Genomic DNA, 21,992 nt, shown 5'->3' with positions numbered 1-21,992 from the left:
TAATCTACTGGTCAAAGCGTCTGTCCCCTGGAGGTCAGTGCGCATCATAGCTACCGGTCGAATGGTCACTTAGGCTTTTATATATATAAATATAAATAGTTTCAAAGACTTAAACTGCTATATTGGTATTATTTTCTTAGAGAATCTCTCTAATTATTATATATAATTAGACTCAAATTTAAATCTTTAACTAGATCATTTAAGGTCTCTGAGTTTCTGAAGTTCTCTGCATTAGTAACTAGATACGCGATATATCTTCAAGGGCAGCAGCAGATGTTAAAGGCTGCACTGGGCATGATCCTCCCTCTGCTGGCCAGTTGGTGCATTTCACATCTGAATGTGGACCCACATTTCCCCTCTAGCTCACAGTTTGGCTCTGCAGCTGTGGTGTTTCTTTTATAAACACCTCCCGCACCCCCAAAGTAAAAAAATAAGGCAAAGACAGGCTCCAGACTCACCATCCTTTCTAGGGACTTGGGAGGAGGCACGGTGGGGGACCTCTTGGCAGCGTTTGGTATTTGTTGCTCTTTGTGAGAGTTGGTTTTTAAGGGAATTCCCACATCTCTTGAGGGCTATATAGAGTAGCAAGAGCTTTGTTTTTATTTTTATATTAAATCCCTCTCTGTTTTTTCAATGGGAAGCTGAGGGTTGTTGCTATTGATAGCTCCTTCTCACAGCTGTGCTGGCCTCAGCAGGAATTCTTGTCATTTTCTCTCTAAAAGGAACTAAATTGGGAGTTTACAACTGTTACTCTTGAGGGAGACTTCAGATTCTCAGCATGATTTTCCTTAAACTTAGATATCAACACTGCTGGGAGGAAACATGAAAGTCATAGCCAGTAATTTTAGTCCTTAAAAGAAAAACAAATCCACCTGAACATTTTGTTTGCTTAAAACTAAAATGGGCATGTTCCATCAACCATCTGTCAGGTCAGGGAGAGCCAGCATGAAGCAAGGGATCATTTCAGACTCTTGTTCACATCTGCACATTTATGTTGAAAATGGAACAGTAACAGAGCGGGGATCCAGTGGTCCTGTGACTGACTGTTCTGGGATTCCCAGATGCCCCCTCACCTCCCTTGGTCTCCAGCATCCCATGGGTTGCCATAACTACCTCTATCCCTGTCCATAGTGCAGAAACCTTAGCCAGTCACCCTTTTAGGGTTCTGATACCCTGCGCTGGGCCACCTCCCTGCTATTCCCCAAGTAGAAAGTCTTACTCCACAAGGCCTTCAACGCCCATGTGGGCCACCCTCATGCAGAAACACACTCTTCCTGCTAGGACTTCAACACTACATCGTCCTGCATGGACACCCTCTTGGATGCCAACATGCCTATTCTTGCAGCGTTTTTGTTAGCAGCTCTACTGAAATAGAAAGTCTCCAGAAACATCCAGCAAGTCCCATGTTCCAGTGTCTTAGGAATTGGAAAGACCCTTAGGGGCCATTTAGCCTTAACTTGATGCATGACTTTTCACTATAATTTTGAAACAAAAAGTTTTCTGATTTGTAATAAAAACTCTTGCAGTCCACATCATTTTCAGATAGCTTTAATGGTTAAGGTGGTTTCCCTGCTTATCTTGTGAATTTGGCTATAGCGCTTTCTCCTGTTTAAGCAGACAGGATTGATCATGGAAATACTTTGCGGTGATCTGAGAGTGCTCCCTGTATCTGGTCTTCGCACCACTAAGTCATTCCTCCAAAGTGAATGCTTTCACAAAAGAAAAATTGTTGGGGCTCCGAGCTGGGAGTAGAAACCAAGAGTCTGTTTCAGTGTCCAGAAGAAACACGTTGGCTGTAAATATTCATCTTATTGTTCAGTAAATTACAATTTAGGGGGACATTGCCCAGGATGAGAGGAACCAGTCTGTGCAGTTGATCCAAATTGTCTCCCTGATGGGATGCTATTCCATGTGGTTCTTATTTCCACTTACCTTTACCCGGGCCTCTGGGTCTAAGCTACCTTCTAGGGCAGCTCTAGCAAACAGAACCTTCCGTGTTGAGGTGGTGGTCTGGATTTGTGCTGTCAGTCACCCACTAGCCCAGCCTTGGGCAAACTACGGCCCGCGGGCCGGATCCGGCTGTTCTATCCGGTTCTCTTGCTCTCCCCTCTGCTCCTTTACTTTGAATTTATATTAGTTTATACAAACACTCCATCCATGCTTTTGTTCCGGCCCTCTGGTCCAGTTTAAGAACCCATTGTGGCCCTCGAGTCAAAAAGTTTGCCCACCCCTGCACTAGCCACATAGGGCCCACACTTGAAATGTGGGTGATGTGGTGGAGGAACTGAATTTGAGATTTTAATTAAATTTAAATGGCCCGAGGTGGCTAATTGCTATTGGACAGTGAGGTTCTAGGGAATCTGCTTATTCTTTTGTTTCCTCACTATGGTGTGGGAAATGCCTTTTGCTTTCAGTTCAGTTGTACACAGAAATTACCAAAAGAAATGGTTCTGAAGATTTATAAGTAATCCGGAGCTGTGTTACCTGTTGCTCTGTTTTCTGGAGTTTGTGAGCTGATCTGGCTGGCCAGGCCAGTTCACCTTCTCCATCATTGCTCTGTGTGGTTTGGACCTGAAGCTTAGTGCTCAGTAAAAGATGGGACCTCACTTAGAGAATGATTGATTAGTCTTTGGCAATGGATGCATGAACCTCTAAATAAATCTAAGAAATAAAGAAAAGTGAAACAATTACTCTCCCTTTCTTCCCAAAGCAAGGAAAAAAGAGAGCGAGATGGTTCACAGAGCATAGGTTTTTGGTCCTTTCTTATGAACAGACTCTTATTATCATCCAGCCTATGAACTCATATTATCATCCAGCCTGTGAGATGCATAGCCCTCCTATTTTCCATGGTCTATACCAGTTAGAGTTAGATTTAAGTGAGCATTAAATTTCACTAGGTGTGATGGGCATTTCATTTCCTCCTGGAACCTGCTTTGTATTACTCTTTTCTAGTGGTCTCTCAACCCATATAGGGTCTATGCTCTGTAACCTTTCTGTTTTCTGGGAATCTTGCCTTCCGGGAGGGAATTACTTATCAGATGGTCTCCCCAAAATTCCCCCGTTGATGCTGGCTTAGTAGTTTTGTGTTCTCATGTTTATCTCGTATGGAGTTCTAAATGACACTAGGCCCTTGGGAATCCTTTCTTCACTCCATTTTCTTTTAAGCATCCTTGTTGTCCAGATCTTACGACTGATTCCATCCTCTGGTAAAGACTTTTTTCCCACCTGTCCTCAGTGACCAGTTCAGTCTTTCTGATGGCCGGCTGACTTTCGCCATGGGAGCTGTCTTTCCCTGGAGCTTCTTCATAGCATTAGGGTGCCGTTCCACAGCCAGAGCAGTCCTTCTCTCGCCTGGTCTTACAGCCAGTGCTGCCCATCAGGTTTCCCTCTTTTCCCATTTGAAGGATGCAGCCAACTCTCAGTTCTTTTTCAGATCAGAGACCAGCTATAGATATTTCTTCCAATCAACCAGTCAGTCAGTTTCTCTCTTTTTACACACACGTATTTATAGCATGCTAAGTTTGGCTTGGCATATTGTAAGCAGTTCCTCAAAACATTAAGAGCTTTTTCCAAATAAAATTTTTACCTATTGTGTAATATTTCAGCATGTGAATGAGTCATACCTTACTCTCTTACAGCATATCATATTTTAAACAATCAGCCATGCTAGAGTATTATTTCCCAAAAAGTCAAGAGATGTGAAAACTAATGAGAAAACACTATTGGCATACGTTAAATGTCAGAGTTTGTCTTACCTTGACTGCCACACCAGCTGCAGCTTCCCAGTCACCTTTTCCCTCCTTTACAGTCCCCGGCGATACTTCCTCCTGTCATCTCAGATGGCTCTCCATCCTGAGTACCGAGAGGAACTGGGAGCCCTCCAGGCCAAACACGGAGAGTCAGTGCTGGTACTGGATAAATGCACCAACCTCTCCGAGGACGACCTTTCCGTCCGGAAGCGCTGCCACAAGCATCAGGTCTTCGATTACCCCCAGGTGCTGCAGGTGAGTGTCATTCATTACCTCTCTCAAGCCTCGGAAGAGATCACTTCCACAAGGTGAAATTAACCCTGACAAACAGGCGCTTTCTCCACTGGCAGCCAGGAGAACTCCCCCAGGGGAAGAGGAAGCGGAGTATTGCTCTTTACTGGGCGTGTAGACCTAAAGGTGCTTCGATGTCTGGCATAGTGTTTGTGCAAAGCTGCTTGGCCTGTAAGAGTCCATCGCCTTTCAGATATTCATTATACTTCCAAATGCAAATGTGAGAGGTTTACAAAGAAGCCACATGGACAAAGCAGGCAGATGTAGTTTGCTTTTACACCTGTATTCATAAGCCATTCAGAGAAATGGTCTTCTTTAAGTGGCAGCTTGAACTCTCTGACTGCTAGCCACAGCAGTCAGCTTTTTCTGGGCGTGGAAGGTCGTTATTTTTAGTCATTGTTGTTGTTTTTTTTTTGTGTGTGTGTTTTGCCACCCTTAGCAAAACTGGTGGTATGGCCGAAACCAGTTTGGCTCAGTGGATAGAGCGTCGGCCTGCGGACTGAAGGGTCCTGGGTTCGATTCCGGTCAAGGGCATGTACCTTGGTTGCGGGCACATCCCCAGTGGGAGGTGTGCAGGAGGCAGCTGATCGATGTTTCTCTCTCATCGATGTTTCTAGCTCTCTATCCCTCTCCCTTCCTCTCTGTAAAATATCAATAAAATATATTTTTAAAAAAAAACAACCAAAAAACTGGTGGCATGTTCTATTGGTGGCATGTCCTATACTTAAATATACATACCCATGGGCAAAGCAATCCTTTTGGGGATGTTTTATAAGCAGGATATTTGACATTCCAAGGGCCTGGGGGCTAAGAAAGGAGACGTTGAGTTTCGTTCACTTAAATATTTAAGATGCAGACAGGTTAGTTCAAGGGGAAATATCAAGGTGCTGGTATGATTTTTTTTTTTTTTAATCTCCAAAGAGAACTGGCCCATGCTGAGATTGTTAAAATACTTTCTCTCAAAAAGTGCTGCATCTTCTCTGGAATGTCTGACTGATAACAGTGGTGATGTGAACAGGAGTATTTATAGTAACCTTTGTCTAGACAGGAAAAATGGTTATCAGCACGTGTGTCCACATCTGGATGCCGACTCCTCAGGGCGGCGGAGCTGTCCACCTGCGCCTCTGGGCGCCATGACTGATTCTCTTTTCTGACTCTTGCTGCTTCTTTTATTTATCCCCAGAGGAGTTTGGCATATTGAGTTTCTTCACATTTTTTTTCTAAATGTTCCTTTTCTCTAGCTTTAAAGATTAAATAGTCTGTCTTTTTAAAGATCTTTTTTCTCCTGACGAGGCAAAAACTGGGAGAAACTGAGTGTTAGGTCTTTTCTTATTTTGGTTTACCAATTGCATCTCTTATTTTCCCAGATGTTTCCCACACTGAGGGAGTGAGTGGGGAAGATCTTTTGAGATTTTTCATTTTGTCCAATTTATTTTTTCTAAATAGAGCATTTCTGTCTTAATGTGTTTTCAAAGGTATTGCATTCATGAAATGACTATCTTCTATATGCGAAGCACACTGCTAGATGCCATGGGGAGTGGAAAGATGAAATGAGATTTGATACCTTCCCATTAGGGGGTCCTCTAGAGAACCCGATATGCCTAGATAAAATAATTGTATGACACGGTAGGCTGTGGTAAGTACACTGTGCCACATGTATTTTCATGGTACAAGAGAGCTGAAAGAGACAGTCTATGCGCAGTCATATTGCGTATCCAGACTTGGAGGTGGGTTTTAAACATTTTCAGGATGCCAACAGAAGCGGCATTGAAGTAACGCTGAAGAGCAGAAGGATGAATTAATAGTTGCGTTTTTGTGTCAGGATGCCTCAGTGTTGCTTGGCTTCAGTCTTTGGGAGAACTTCATGGTCTTCAGGGATCACAAGTGGGTCAGTGAAACTGGTTTGTAAACCCCTACTTCTGCTTCTGTTCCTGCAGGAGGCTACTTTCTGTGTGGTTCTTCGTGGGGCTCGGCTGGGCCAGGCGGTATTGAGTGACGTTCTACGGGCTGGCTGTGTCCCAGTTGTCATTGCAGACTCCTATATTTTGCCTTTCTCCGAAGTGCTTGACTGGAAGAGGTGGGTGTTACCGTCTAATAAATTTTACATGAGTGGTTCTGTGTGTATTAGGTTTCAGAAGCCTTCGAGTAATTGTGATGGCTTCCTAAGTGTGAGAACTTCTGTAGATTGTTTGGCTATGTTTTCCTTCAGAAGAGTTAGTTCATTGGCCTGGAGCAGAGATTATGAACCAAATATGGCAGATTGCCAGTTTTATACATAAAGTTTTATTGAAACTCAGCCACACCCTTTCACTTACATATTGTCTTGTGCTACAGTGGCCGAGTTGAGTAGTTGTGACAGAGATTGTGTGGCTCACAAAACCTAAAATATTTACTTTCTGGCCCTTTACAGAAAGCATTTACCAATTCTTGGCCAAAAAGCAGTGGTTTGTAGAGGCTGCAAGGTATACTTACCTGGAGAACTTTTCAAAATGCCTGGGCTTAGCCTTAGGAATGCTGAATTTTAAAGCTCCCAGGTATAATTTATAACCCCATTTGAGAACCATTGCTCTGGAGTCTTTATTGAATTTGCATAATGTGACTAGCTGGAGGTGGAGTGCCTCCCCATGGATGAAAGCTTAGCAACATTCCCAGTGGACAGATGGACAGACGGAGGCTCTGCTTGGTTATGGCTGTTAATGCTATAAAAAACAGACTAGCCTGAGAGGCTCATGTTATTTCATTTCCCTAGGACTTTGGAGGTTAAAGATTATTATTAGTTTCTTTAATATATACTTCTCAGGTTCAACTTGGTCTTAAATGCTTAATTGCTTTCTCCTTCCCAGTTTTTTTGATATTTCTATTCAACTATGATCACTACAGATATTTGAATAATTTAAGTAGCATTCATTCATATGTATATTCATTCATATGTGTATTCATTCATTCATCTCACGTTTATTGGGAAGCCTACTGTGAATAATACAGTCTCTGCTATTAAGGAGGTTAGAATCTAGTGAGGAAGACAAACCAATTATAATATTGTGTGTTAAGGGCTATAATAGATGCATGCACAGGGGGGCGATGAAAGCCCAGAATGGAGGAGGGAGCCTAAATCAGCCTGGAAGAGAAGGGTATGCAATTCTTTGTACCTAAGAGAGGTGATGAGCCACTTGCAGTCATTTATATATCCATGAAAACATGATTGAGTGTTTTATTTACCAGGTACTGTACTGTGTTAGGTATGGGGATACAAAGATGATCAAGGTCAAACCTTACCTCCAAGAAGCGCATAGTTTGGTGGTGGAAGATAGACAAGTAAACCAGTAATTATCAAATACTGTGATGAGACTCCGCTCTGGGTGGGGTGCTTGGAGAAGAGTGAGAAGGAGACACATACCATTGCTGGGGTGGAGATGGTGAGGGCTTTACAGAGGCAGTGACCCTGAGCCAAGTCTGCAAAGGTTTTCCTATGGAAGCCAGAACTGCTTGGGTAGTTGAATTATGGATAAGTGGTGGAAGGGCTCTGGATTTGGAGTCAGGGAGCCTGGCTTCAGATAACCAGCTAGCTTTGTGATCTTGGCAAATCATTTAATCTTTTCTGAGCTTCGGTTTTCCCGTCTGTATAGTTGAAATCGTGTATTTATTTAGCAAATATTTATTAAGTGCTAACTGTATGTGCTAAGCAATGTACCAGATGTTCAGGATATGCTGGTGAGTGGAACTAGGCGTGGTTTCCATCCCAGTGGACTAGTCTACTAGTAGTGTGGGGAGAGGTTTCAGATTTTAATCTATGCAAATGTAATTGCAATCTCTGCTAAATGCCACGAAGGGTAAATCACTGTTGAGTCCTCCCTTTCCCTTACCTACCATATCTGTTCTGTTAGCAGATCCTGCCGGCTCTCTTCTCTCATCACTTTCATCAGTTCCTCTCTCCTCAGCAATTCCTGCCTAGATTTGGCGGTGGCCTCTAATTGTTCTCCCTGCTTCTGGTCTTGGTGTTGGTGGTTTGTTCTAACACTTTAGGGACAGTGATCCTGTGGAACATAATCAGATCGTGCCATGCTTGCCTAAAATCTCCCAGTGACTTTCTACCTCAGTAAAAGCCCACGTCCTTACAGTGGCCTATATGCTTTGCTGTAAACCTCCCTCCCTGGTTTCTGTTCATCTCCATCTTCGTTACTGTTCTCCAGCCACACTGGCCTCATTACTGTTGCCGGAACATTCCCGACATGCTGCTTTCTCAGAGCCTCTCACTTGTTAGTCCTTCTGCCTGGAGTGCTCCTCCCTCAGGTATTCTCATGGCTCTCTCACTCCCATGCCTTCTTTGTCTGCTTTGCTCACTGTCGCATTACCAGTACCTGGTTCCTAACGGGGTCTCCATAAATACGTGCTGAGTAAATGAATGGATTGGGTGTACAGTCTAGCTGAAGGATGTTTGTCATTGCTGCTTGTGAGAATTAAACAGGCAATGTATATAGAAGTGCTCTGTGAAAGGGCTGTACGTATGTAAATTGTTCTGCTATTGTTTCTAGAGCCTCTGTGGTTGTGCCAGAAGAAAAGATGGCAGATGTATACAGCATTTTGCAGAGCATCCCCCAAAGACAGATTGAAGAAATGCAGAGACAGGTAAGAGGCCAAGCAGTAATTAAGGCCATCTCTTTTCCTGAACCCCTCTAGTCACGAGGGCCAGTTATCTCCTCTGATGGTGAATGCCCTACATTATATCAACCTGCAGAAGAAAGGGGCACTTCCCTGCCTCCCTTTCTACATCTCTCTCCTGCTTTCTGACACCCCTTTTCTCTGTGCTACTTTGAGACCTTCTAAAGCACTCCTCTGCAATGCCCCTTCTCTGAGTATTCTATGTTCCAAAAATGATCTCTTCTCCCAACCCCATATTTCTAGACTGGACTGATACCAGCTAGAGGTGAGATTATCAGGTTGAAGTAATTCCCAGATAGGTAAAGGTTTAGCTACTAGATGCAATAGCACACCCTCATCCCAAGTTGTGACAATCAAAACTATCTAGACATTGCCAAATATCCCCTGCGGGACAAAATTGCTTTGATTGAGAGCCACTGTTCCATTGATAAAGTCTCAGCTCTCTAAGGTTAGAGAGAGTTCTTTTGTTCTGTAGGACCCTTTCCAGATTATGCTGGACACTTTGCCCTCTGTTTACTGTCCATCAGTTTAAAACTGACCTTGGCAGGAGTAGCTGAAAAAAATAGTATGCAGCTGGTTCTGGGAAGTTTTTACACCTTAGTGAATTCTCTTGGGGGAGGTCTCATTTGGATCTTTTTGTAAGACAGGCATAAACCTCTTGCCTCAGTGGTTGATCCATAGAGCCCCTGGTTGGTATGCCAGAGTGACCTGAGGCTGAGGAGCCCAGTGATTTTTTTGCTGAGCAACTCAGAACCAGTTGAAGGAGCTGCATGGACAGTTGTAGCCAGCAGAGGTCTCCATCCACTTTTAAGTGACTCATTTTCCTTCTGTGTCAATGTTTCCAAGAAATCCTAAATCCTAAATGCCATGAGCTGCTCTGGTATTTCACTCCGACATCGTCCTCAAAGCCCTTCTCCAGAAACTGTTCTTTCATTGAGGAAAAAAGTGCTCAGCACAGGATTTTGCTCTCCCTAGATGGGATAGAGCTACCGTTTCTGAGTTGACCCCAAGAATGGGTTGGGATCTTGATGAAGGGATTGCAGCATCATTTTGCAACTTAGAGATCAGTATCAGAAAGGCTACGGTCTGATCAGTGTATATAATGGCCAAAGTCCTTATTGTGCCTTGGGAAATAGCATGTACCGAGACAGAAACATATTTAGCCTGACAAGAAGAAATTACATGTTCCCCTTGACCTTAGATGTGATAGTGAAGCAGCCGTAATGTGAAATACAGGGCTAGAGCCTAAAGTAAGTAAGAGCTCTCGGTAAGGTAAGATTTTTAAAGAAAAGTACAACCGATGGCTGTTATCTACCCTGAAGAGCAACAAGAGTGCCGGTATACAAGGCATTGGACAAGCTAGGGGTAGCTTATCATTTGTTGTTGTTGTTGTTGTAGTTTTGTGGGTAGGTTAAAAACCAGTCCCTTCAATTGGTAGAGGATAATAGTTAAAACAGTATCAATCAGCCTTTTATTGTCCTATGAGCTAAATTAACTAGTTGATTAATTTAGTGAAACCCTAATTAAGTGTGAGTTTTTTTTCAAGGGGAGATGATAGGAGATAATAAAATATCTGTGATCCTCAGTCTCAAAGGCCTAACAGTCATCTTGTGGACATATGGGTATGAGCACAAAGAAAATGAGGAGATGGTGCAGATTTTCCAAAGTACCTTAGGGGTCTGAAATGGAAGGAAGAAGATATGGGGTAGGGATCCATTTATTGGAGAGGTGGCATTTGTGGAAGGCTTTAAAGATGGAGTGCCCCATCAACCATCTTTCTCACAGTGGAAAGCAGGAAGAAGTGTGCAACTAAATATTTTTCTATAGTCAAATGGAACATTCATATCCCCAGTCTCCCTTGAATCACAATGAAAAAGAAAGCAATCGAGGATCTTGGAAAGCTGGATAGACACTAGACTGGATAGTTAGAAATGTTTGTGTAGATAGGGAGGAAGGTGTAAATGGATCCCTAGTTTTATCTATTGAGTGGAGTTTCCAAACATTGTTTTATTGGTCAGTGGCTCCACCAGCAGTGACCTCTAACCTCAGCCACACTAGGAGGTGGAAGTCAGGAGCCTGCCTTGCCTTTGAACTCTTCTTTGTACTCAGTTGACTCGGAGGCTTTGGGGTGGCAGAAACATTCAGCATCTTCTTTTCTCTCTCACCTTTAATGCTTAGGTACGTTAAAATATTAGTTTCTCTTCGGTCTATTGCACTGACTCACTCAGTTTGCCTTCATATTTTCCTACCAAGCATACCAACTATTTGGGCTGCAGAGGCATTCTTGAATATATAATGGGCTGATTAAGAACAAGAAAAAAAATGCTTCTATTTAAGAAAATAAAACCCCAGGCATGTGGTGCCATCACCTACCAGGAGGGAGTTAGGCCTGGAGGTGGTAAAGGAGAGAGCAGAACAGACTACAGAACAGCAAGTGTGTGTGCACTTCATTCCCAGGAGCATCCCTAAAACTAGGCTCTCATTTTATCTTATTTATACATAATTTCAACACATTGAATTATCCAATTTCCATAGCCATAGTATAAAAATCACAAATTTGAAGGGGTGAGGGACTACAAGTGAGGGTCTTTGAGATGGCTTATCTGCCAGTCTGGCATGAACTAAGAAGGTGGAAAAGCTATTTTAAAAATATATCTCTTGCCTGGCTGGGGTGGCTCAGCAGTTGAGCATTGACCCAGGAACCAAGTCAGGGCACATGCTGGGGTTGCAGGCTCAATCCCCAGTGGGGGTGCGTGCAGGAGGCAACCGATTGATGGTGTTCCTATCTCGTTGATGTTTCTATCTCTCTATCCCTCTCTCTTCCTCTCTAAAAAACAACAACATTTAAAAAAATAGATCTCTTTGCACATTGGATATACTGCAGGCAGCTTTGTAGGCTTCACTCCATCACTATACTCGGGGTGTATCATTGAAAGATGGAAGAATTCTACAATTAAAAGAAGTACATATTTGTTTGTATTACATATATTGGATTTCTGACACCCAAATGATTTTCACCATCAGTTTGAACATTGAACATAGTTCTTTTCCTTCCCCCTAAAGCTGTTATTGATGTGGTATCTTAAAGTGTAGGAAATATAGAAATTGATATTCCTTGTGATGCCCTTGAATCTTTAAGCAGAGATTTAAGTTGTTTAGTATCCTATATAATAAGAGGCTAATATGCAAATAGACTGAATGGCAGAACAACCGAACAACCGGTTGCTATGACGTGCGCTGACCACCAGGGGGTGCGCACAGAACATGGCAGGCGTTGGCAGTAGGCAGCAGAGCGCGGAACATGGCAGGTGTCGGCTGTGGTGGGATGGTGGAGCAGGAGAGTGGGGGCGCCAGACCAAGGCTGGGCGCCAGTCGCTGTCAGCGGGGCGAGCCTCTGGTGGTTACTGAAAATTCTTTGCTCCTGTGCGCCCCAGTCCTACCTGGTGCTTGTACCTGCTGCCAGCGCCGGCCCCACCTGCATCCGCAGCCGGTACCGGAGCCGCCACTTGCACCTGCCTCTTGCACCCCCTGCTAGCACCTGGTGCTGGTCCTGATTGCTTGGTGCTGTCAGCAGATGCAAGTGGCAGCTGCCGGCCCTGATTGCTGGCCCCGATTGCCCCTGAGGGCTTCTCAACCTCCCCTTGCTCCTGAGGGGCGATTGGGGCAGCAGCCGCCGCTTGCACCTGCTGATGGCGCCGAGCGATCGGGACTGGTGCTGGGTGCCGCAGTGGGTGCGAGTGGTGGCTCCAGCACCAGCTGCGGGTGCGAGCAGGGCTGGCACCATCACTGCATGGGAGCGGCGGCAGTGGGAGTGGGGCTGCCAGCAGAGAGGGGACTGGGGGCCGGAGCAGGAGGGACTGGGCGGGGGCATGGAGGATGTGCCAAGACCCACCCCTGTGCCCACTGTAGCCTCGTGGCCCACAGTTCCTTTCAAGGTGCACGAATTCGTGCACTGGGCCCCTAGTATATATATATTTAAAAATATTGGCTCGCCGAAACCGGTTTGGCTCAGTGGTAGAGCGTCGGCCTGCGGACTGAAAGGTCCCAGGTTCGATTCCGGTCAAGGGCATGTACCTTGGTTGCGGGCATGTCCCCAGTAGGGGGTGTGCAGGAGGCAGCTGATCGATGTTTCTCTCTCATCGATGTTTCTAACTCTCTGTCCCTCTCCCTTCCTCTCTGTAAAAAAAATCAATAAAATATATTAAAAAAAAAATATTGGCTCATGTATTTTATAAAGTTTTCTATCTAAAATGTTTGTTTTTATTTTTTAAAAGTGTTTTTGTGATTCACTTAAAGGTATCTCACTACGCTTTAAACAGAGTAGTGAGATAGGCAGTTGGAAGAGTAAGGTGAAGCTTTCAATGTGAAAAAACAGGATAAAGAGACGTAAAGTAATCCTCCCAAGACCACACAATATGTGAGGGACAGACAGGGAGCCCAACCTATTTTGCTGCCCACAAATTATTCAAAACACTGTGTGGCCAGGATTGAGACTGAAAATCAGGATGAACTTCCCAGTAATTCAGACTAACTGCTTATTAGATCGTCTTTAAAAAGTTATTACTTGAGGCATTTAGATTGGACACATCCCTGGAAATATATTGTAAAGACTGTGGAAAAGATTTCACCTCTAATTTCCAGAATCAATATTGTAATGCCTGTCATTCTTATCCCCCTAACTGTGAAAGTGAAAAATTTTTAACTGAACTCTCAAGGCTTTTAAAAAATGCCTAATATTCATGCCTCCCTTTCTCCCCCATACTCCAGTCCCAACCTGCCACTCCAAGCTGTTTCCCAATTTCTGCTTTCATACTTGCCCTGAAGAAAGGTATTGGATTGCTGGCTCTTAAACAGAACACATTGACCCGATCCTGGAGTTCTTCCTGTGAAACAGGCAACCGTGGTTTTGATACGGAGTCTGCTCTTTGGCTAGTGGGAGAGCCGTGGGGATGAGTGTAATCACTTCATGGGATATTTTGAATTTCATAATACTTTTCCAAAGCACTGTGTACTCTGGTGGAGGATGCTGGCCCATTTATGTTGTGGAAAGCAGGATAAAATAAGGACTCATTTAATTGGAACTCTTAAGGAAGAGCATTTTTGTGTGTTTTAACTTTTTTTTCCCAACTTTAGTATTAAAAACCTATTGGAAAAAGACTTTTGCCAAATATCTGATGGGAAGCCAAAAAAAGCATTTTAATAGAACTGTCTGAAATTTATAGTACACTAGGGCCTGTAAATAAATTTTCTTGTCTTTAAGGTTTGGGCTGATTTGCAGTTATTTTGTATAGCTTCTGAGATTTAAATCCTCACAGGCCAGATGGAAGGACCATAAAGCTGCTTTCCTTGGCAACCTTGGCCTACCTTGTCCATGGCAAACATGAATGAGTAGTCTATGGAACTTAGTCTGTAAATGCTCACGTACCTTATTGTGATACCAGCTTTAATTGTTTTTGTGACTTTTCCTAGAGCAGCCCACTAAATAGTCTCTAAATTTAAGATAGAGCCCTTAATTTCATAATGCAAACAAATCAAATATGTATCAGGCACCTGCTTTGTTCCTAGTTGTACAGGCATGTTGAGGGAGATTTTAAAAGGGGGATCCTGTCTTTAAGAAAGCCCTCAAGAGTGTTGGGACAGTACTTTCAGCAAAATACATTAAAGGCCGGAAGTGCTGTGTAGTTAGTTGTGGCACGGCAGGGATGTCAAGGAGGATGATGCTCTGTTAGCGCACTGACCTGGGACGGGGGGGGGGGGGGGGGGGGCTTGGGGGGGGCAGGGGGGGGGCGGGGGATGGCTTCTGTGAGAGACTCAGTAGGTAAGATGGAGCAGGTGGGGGTTGGGGGGACTTTGAATACCAGTAGGGAACTGAAGGAAATTCTCTGCAGAGAATTGAAGGAAAGGATAGTAATGACAAGTGAAGAGTAATGAAAAGATGTGTGATGAAAGTGGAAAACAGTTTCAATCAAGCGGATTGAAAAAAAAATATCAAAGAGCTGGAAGGGACCTTAGAAAAGACTCAGCCCTTTCCTCATATTTTACAATCACAAGTAAGCCCTGGAGTTTAAGTAAACTTGGGTTGTCAGGGCCAGAGCTGAGCCACTGGAACCCAGTCTGGTGATTCTTTTTTTTTTCTTCTTCATTGTCACTGCAGTGTTTTCCAAACTGAGGACCATGATTCATTAGTTGCTCATGAAGTTAAATCATTGGTTCAAGACTGGCATTTTATTTTTAAATAATGAAATATGATAGAAAGGAAAATACCATCATATTCCCTAGTAAGGGTAAATATTTCCTGAAACCTTTCAGTTATATATATGTATATGTAGGGAGTTGCAGAATAAAATGTCTATATGTGTTTCTTAGTATGGTTCCTAGTCCAAAAAAATAGAAAAATGCTGGTAGTGGAAAGCTTTTGAGTTGGAGAAACCTGAGTTCATATCCTCAGCTGTGCTGTCTTACCAGCTTTGTGACTTTGGGCAAGTAACCTGACTTCTCCAAGCTTCAATTTTTCTTGGAGCTTGGGACTAACAATACTGTAGAGCAGTTGTATGGTTCAGTGAGGAACTTGCTTAAAGCGTGGAGATTCTGATGTGTCTGCTCCATGCTGGCAGTGATTCGGGAGCGCTCCGCCTGGGTCTGGGTTTGAATATTGGAAGGAGCCTCCCGGTATGGAGTTTGGGCTTCAGGAACCGCAGTGAATTACCAGCGCGGATGTATTATGCATTTGCTTCTGGGCTTGGAAACTGGGAAGATAATTTATTCCTGTGGGTTCTGATACACTCTCTACATCTTGACAAGGAGGTTCATCTCTGTTTTTCTGTTAGAATCAGAATTGCTTATTAAAATAAGTGGTTTTCTATCTGGCCTTTAAAAAAATTCATTGGCACATTTGGATAAAGTACTATTACTTTTTCCCCTTTCCAGTGAGAAAAATTTTTATTTTAAGGCCTTTTTCCCCTCTTCTAATGTGTCTCTGCCAAATCATGATTTTTTTAAAAATTATTTTTATTGATTTCAGAGAAGAAGAGAGAGGAAGAGAGAGATAGAAACATCGGTGATGAGAGAGAATCATTGATGGGTGCCTCCTGGAGCACCCTGCACTGGGGGTCAAGCCCACAGCCCAGGCATATTCCCTGACCAGGAATCGAACTGTGACCTCCTGGTTCATAGGTTGACACTCAACCACTGAGCCATGCTGGCTGGTCCAAATCATGATTTTTGAATTAAAAAATGAAAAAAGATAAACTTACGGAGAGAAGTTAAAAATAGAATTGACATTTTGGGTGGTGAGTAGTTGAATCAGAATTTACTGGGTCTGAGCTAAAAATAAAGGATTTTCATGTGAATTTAAGTCAGGTATCTTTTAGATTTAGCTGGTTGTCGTCTTCTACTGAAAGGAGAATGAGTTCTTCTGTACCAGTGGTTCTCAACCTTTCTAATGCCGCGACCCTTTAATAATACAGTTCCTCATGCTGTGGTGACCCCCAACCACAAAATTATTTTCGTTGCTACTTCATAACTGTAACTTTGCTACTGTTAATGAATCGTAATGTAAATATCTGTGTTTTCCGATGGTCTTAGGCGACCCTGCTAGCGGTTCTCAACCTGTGGGTCGCGACCGTCGGAAAACACAGATATTTACATTACGATTCATAACAGTAGCAAAATTATAGTTATGAAGTAGCAATGAAAATAATTTTATGGTTGGGGGTCACCACAACATGAGGAACTGTATTAAAGGGTCGCGGCATTAGAAAGGTTGAGAACCACTGTTCTATACCAGTGGTCCGCAAACCGCGGTGGGCTCGTGAGCTGCTGTTTGCTGCTCTGTTGACTAATGAGTTTGCCGACCACTGTTCTATACGATCCTCCTGTACTCGCTTCTTCCCTTCCCTCTCCTCCTCCTACCTCTGCCTCCCTGCCCCCGCTCCTTTCTGGCCAGCTCCATCCCATATTTGAAATCCCTCTGGAGAGCAGAGAAGAGAGCCTCATCCCAGATGATTTGGGCCAGGGGCTAAAACACTGCCATAAATCTGCAGCTCATTTTAGTGCCACGTTAAAACAGTGTGAGCGGCTGGTTTCCGTGGCCCCTGCCCTCTTTCTTTATGGGCTTCTTTGGCTCTTCTTTTTAAAGAGGCCCTGCGGAGTAATTTTAAAGTTCTTATCAGTTTGCTGACAGCTATATGGGCCTTTCTGCCGAGTCCAGGAGCTCAGGCAGGCGTGTGAAACTTCTGATATTAAAATTGGAGAAAAATACCAGGCAGAAGGGACTGGGTGGTGCAGCCGTGATTTGGAGGTAAAAGACTAGCAAGATCATTAACCTTTGCAGGTCCGGAACTTCGCCATTGCGGGATACATTGCTCTTGGTTGGTAGGAACAGGGCAGTAAGGGTCAGGCAAGGGAGGATTTCACAAGGGCTTTTATATTTGTCCTGATTAGAAATGCTGTTCTGTTGACAGTTTGTGCTTTTGAGCTCCAGCAAGTGAGCTGGGCAGCCCTGAAGAGTCAGGGGAGCCAGGTTTACAATGTATTTTTTTTCCCTAAAGGCCGTCGGACTGGCTAGACCTCTGCACGCCTGTCTTCGCCAGCTCCAGCTTGTTGTCTCTGTGTCCACAGCATCACTTATCAAATTTAAAGGGACTTTCATCAGTCTGCTTTGCTGCCCTTTTAGACCCGTTTGCTAACCCCCAGTAATCCTCCCTGAGTGCTCCCTGGAAACGCCAGGCCCTCTATAAATGTCAGCCTGCCATGCTTGGCCCTTTACCCTCCCTCTCAGAGAAGTGGACTGGAAGCTGCTCCTCCCTCTCCCCTACCACTCTTCCTTTCTTTCTTTCTTTGCTGGAAAGCTCCTGCAGCAGACAGCTGAAGGGAAGGAAAAACCATTACCTGGATCTAGGCCAGCAGCTTGATGGGAGCTTCAAAATCTCTGGCATCTCCTGACCAGAATGTTTTTCCAGGCATTTCAGAAAGCGCATCCTTATCCTCCTCCTTTTGGCTTTCCAGCCTTGCTTTCCAAAGGGGTGGGGTGGGGTGGGTGGGATATGCCCTCACGATGGGCTTCATATCTGCCTGTCCTTTTTCTCCTAACTAAAGCTTTTAGGAAGAGGTTAGTAGAGATAAGCAAAATCCAATGGATATATATTTTCAACTGTTCTGCCCCTTTTGGCACAAACCCATTACTTTTCTTTTTTTCAAATAGTTTTGGACATGAGCAGTATTGCAAGTGTGTTCAATTTAAAATAGCCATTTAGCTTGAGGTTGGTGCAAAAAGCAAGGGATTTTTGTAGTAAGTGAAATTGTAGCGCTGTTGATCTAGGATTGATGATTTTCATTGAGCAAACAATAAAAAAATACTGATTTGTTTTATTACTTGTGTAGCTCCTGTGGGGAGAGTAATTAGGTATAAAAACCAAACAAGCAATAAAACAAAACAAGGCCCCAGACTCCAAAGCAAGAACTGCTTTTTTATACATTTCTGGGGACTGAATTCATACCCTATAATTACTAAGAAGTTTAGTGAACTGGGTGCTATTGCTTATGGTATAATTTTAACAAATTTATTAAAATATTTAATAAATAAATATCTTAGAGATTCTCAATAAATATGATTATGATTATTCTTCAATACACAGCCTTTTCAAGGGTCAGGGTAGATGCCTCATTGGGCATTGGTTAGGTTGGAGAGCTCTCTCTAAAGAAAACCATGGGTTAATCCCTCGTGAGTTCCAAATATGGGGTGTTGCTTCAAAAAATGGCCTCTGTAATAAAAGTATTAAGTATTAACTTGCAGCCTGTATAAGACTTGTCTAACTCTTTGGGGCTGGTTTCCCACAGGGTGGGGCTATTTGTGAAGCATTTCTGAGAAATAATTACTCCCTACAGGAAAAGTAGTTCAGACTTTGTGAATTCATTATATACCTACTCAGAAAAATATCTAGGTTTGTTTATAAAACAATAACTTATAAATTATCAAGTGTTGATATGTTCGGTAAAGAATTCATTGTTTCAAATCTTCTGTAAGGGTTAAACTGATCTGTAGGATTTCTGCCTTCATTTATAAATAATTTGTGCAAGGGGCTTGGCCCTCACAACTGGGGCAGCTTGCCTCAGCCCTTGCAGCCCTGGCTTCATCCGGAAGGTCGTCTGGAAGGACGTTTGGCTATCCGGTCAAATTAGCATATTATGCTTTTATTATTATAGATTATATATTTATATATTCAGTCTCCCTCAGCATTGCAGAGGTTGAGAGAATTTGGAGTTGCTTAATTATTTTTGTCATGGCATAATTTTCAGTTTTATAATAATATTATCTTATAATTCTGTGCTACTGCTCTTGAGAATGTATGACAACAGTCATGTATTCATTTATTTTTACTTAAAGGCCATTAAGCCCTGGCCACTGTGGGTCAGTTGGTTGGGCATGGTCCTGTGCACCAAAAGGTTGCCGGTTCAATTCCCGGTCAGGGCATGTGCCTGTATTCCAGGCTCGATCCCCGGTAGGGGGCATGCAGGAGGCAGCCGATGAATGTTTCACTCTCACATCGATGTTTCTCTCTCTCCCTCTCCCTTCCTCTCTCTAGAAATCAATAAAAAAAAAATCTAAAAATACAAAAGATATTTAATAATCAGATCAGGGTTGGTACGGAAGTAGCTTCATAGAAATCATTTCTGATAGTACAGATACCTCTCTCCTTGTAACTTATAAGGAGAGAGGTAGCTAAATATAACTTAATTTGTTATATTTAAATGCATACTTCCCATTTTATTAAGGAATTTAATGGTAGGGGAGCAATTCACTTGTTATCCTTCAGATTCCAATACTTTTTACTAAAAGGACCAAGTGTTTTCTTGTCAGGTATTTGCAGTCCATATATGGAGTGAAGTGTTTTTAACTTTAGGTTATTTTGACCAGGTCTTGTTCTTCTAAATGTATCATTTGTGTTCTAGGAAAAGCTTGCAGTTTTTGGTTTCAGCTGCAGACTGAGGGCTGAGCTCTGCAGTGAGGCATTTTGGCATTTGATGTGAACGATTGAAGGTGGTGGCAGACTGAAGGGTCAGAATAACATCCTGAAGGATTGAGCGCAGTGCGAGGGAACAGCGGACCTGACTGTGCTCCGTTTGGCTTAGAATAACCACAAATCAGTGTTCTCCCAAACCTCTTTGCCTAGCAGGTTGTAGGTAACTTTACATATGACATAAAGCAAGCATAATCTTTGGAAACCTTTTTGGTATAACTTGCAGATGGGAAACTATGGAAGAAGAAGATTTCAACTGTCTAATTAGCTACCATAGCTGTGTTTAACAGTGAGATGAAGGGGGGATCAGTATTCCCTGTGGGATTTTCAAACTTTACACATCTCTCTCACTGTCACTCAAATTCCTAAATGCTTTCTGGGTTAGGAGGTGGGGGTGAGGATTTCTCTCTAGAATCCCTGCCATGATGAACCTGAGTTACTCTTACTTATGGGTATATTGAGTAAAAAAAGGGGGGGAGGGATTGAGAACCTCTGACTTAGCATGTGTAGCTATTTCAAGCTTCTCCGTCTGTTCAAAGTCCCAGTTTTGGGAACTTACCTTGGGGTTTCTACTCAGAATCAAGGGAGAGCTCAGATTGATGACACTTAATCAGAAGGTGGGGCTTTCCAGCAGCAAACAGCTGGTAGAGGACTCCTGTGTGGCTGTCAGGGGAGAAGTGACACTGTTCTCAATTTCTCATTTCCTGAGAGTGCATAGGGACAGTGAAGGGCTCTCATGAGCTGACTGCTGAGCTAGTGTCCCCAGCCAATTAAAGAACCTGCCAAAGAAATCTCCTTGGCTTCTCTGGAAGCGTTACAACATGGGCAACAGTAGAGGAGAGAACGCCACCCTAACATGGCGTGACATGATGACAGCTTTGGGGATGACATAAGTTTCCAAGTTCTGTCTTCTTAGTCCCTTCACATATTGTGTTTGTGTGTGTATCTTAATTAAAAGAGGCAGGCCTTTCAAGTGTGCCTGGTTGGAGTGAGGCTTGTTTTATATTTGCCTTCTCTAATCAAACAAACGAATGCTTGCTTTCTCCGGGTTTTAACATAGCAAACATGGGAAATCTCACCCCAGGCAGATTCCTTTGCAACAAGTTGACCCAAGTTATGCTCTTATTTATTTATTTTTGATGACAGATCCTGATTAAAGGTTTCCAATCCACCTTTCAGCTCTTTCATGGGAGCCGTCAGGAGAGAGCTGGTCAGCTGCTAATCACTACCCAGGCTCCCTGACCAGACCTAGGGAACAGGGGGACCCAGAGGCGTGGATAACTCAGAAGTCTGGACACAGCAGACATGAGTCCCTCGTCTCTTAGCTGAGAAGGTTTGACCAAACACAATTTTATTGGTCAGTGGCTCCTGCTTTAGTAACCTTTCACCCCTATGGTTCTTGGTGTTGCAAGCCACTGGCCGGCCTTGCCTTTGAACTCCTCATGGCTCCTGCCACCTCAAAGGCTCCCAGTCAGAGGCTCCTGTTTTGCTTGGGATCTCTCCTCACAGCAGGATGTCAGCAGTTGGGAAAACTGATCCATCCTTAGAACATTGACATATCTGAAGGCGATACCCCTGAGACTCGAAACCTATGGCTTTCTATTTCAGGAGCTGTCTGTCATATGTCAGGAAACATGATTCAGTCTCCCCCTTTTCCTCCTCGATCCCTTCTTGTTTCCCATAGGACAGGAGATCATAACATGGGAGCATTCCCTACGAGTATTCACAAAGTCCTCCCCTACCTTCAAGCTCTTTCACCCACTTTTATTTGGACTTGCCCCAAGTAGCATGCATTTTTAAAGAATTTTCCTTTTAAATAGGACTAAAACATGACAATCATGTTCATCCTTAGTGTCTGGAAGTACAATGATAAAGATGACATACTGAAAAAATAATGGGGTTTACATGTTCCAACCTAGTGCTTCCGGATCAGAGGAGCCCTACTTGTAAGATAGCCCTGCAGTACTTTCCACTGTCTTCTTGATTCCATTCTACCTTTTGGGAAAATTAACATCTTGCAAGAAGACAGAAATATCATGGACTGCCCTCCCACATCTGCTTGGCTTCCTGCCTAAGGAACAGGAGTGAGAGCTTTAGTATTGAGAGGCAAACCCAGGGACCCACGGATGTTAGATGACTTCAATATAGCTTCTCTGGCAAGAAATCAAACTTCTCATTCTAAGAATATTGATAGCGAATGCCTCTTCTATTCATGATGCCTTTAGCTTAGAAAGGGAGCAAATGATCTCCGTTGAGGTCCTCTGCTTTTCTGGAG

At 43.4% G+C, this 21,992-nt stretch overlaps 1 protein-coding gene across 1 annotated transcript in view; it reads left to right on the top strand.

Moving 5' to 3' along the window:
• EXT2 (exostosin glycosyltransferase 2) overlaps window positions 1-21,992 on the top strand; it is a 123,950-nt gene that overhangs the window by 16,837 nt on the left and 85,121 nt on the right. Inside the window, exons 5-7 of the mRNA XM_080643199.1 lie at window positions 3,809-4,004; window positions 5,978-6,117; window positions 8,573-8,666. Coding sequence (XP_080499325.1) covers window positions 3,809-4,004; window positions 5,978-6,117; window positions 8,573-8,666 — 430 coding nt within the window. The remainder of the gene's footprint in view (window positions 1-3,808; window positions 4,005-5,977; window positions 6,118-8,572; window positions 8,667-21,992) is intronic.

The sequence above is a fragment of the Plecotus auritus genome, assembly GCF_963455305.1.
Source record: "Plecotus auritus genome assembly, chromosome: 9".
Classification (NCBI taxonomy): domain Eukaryota; kingdom Metazoa; phylum Chordata; class Mammalia; order Chiroptera; family Vespertilionidae; genus Plecotus; species Plecotus auritus.
The sequence above is the reverse complement of the archived record's forward strand: the minus strand, read 5'-3'. Positions and strand labels throughout refer to the sequence as shown.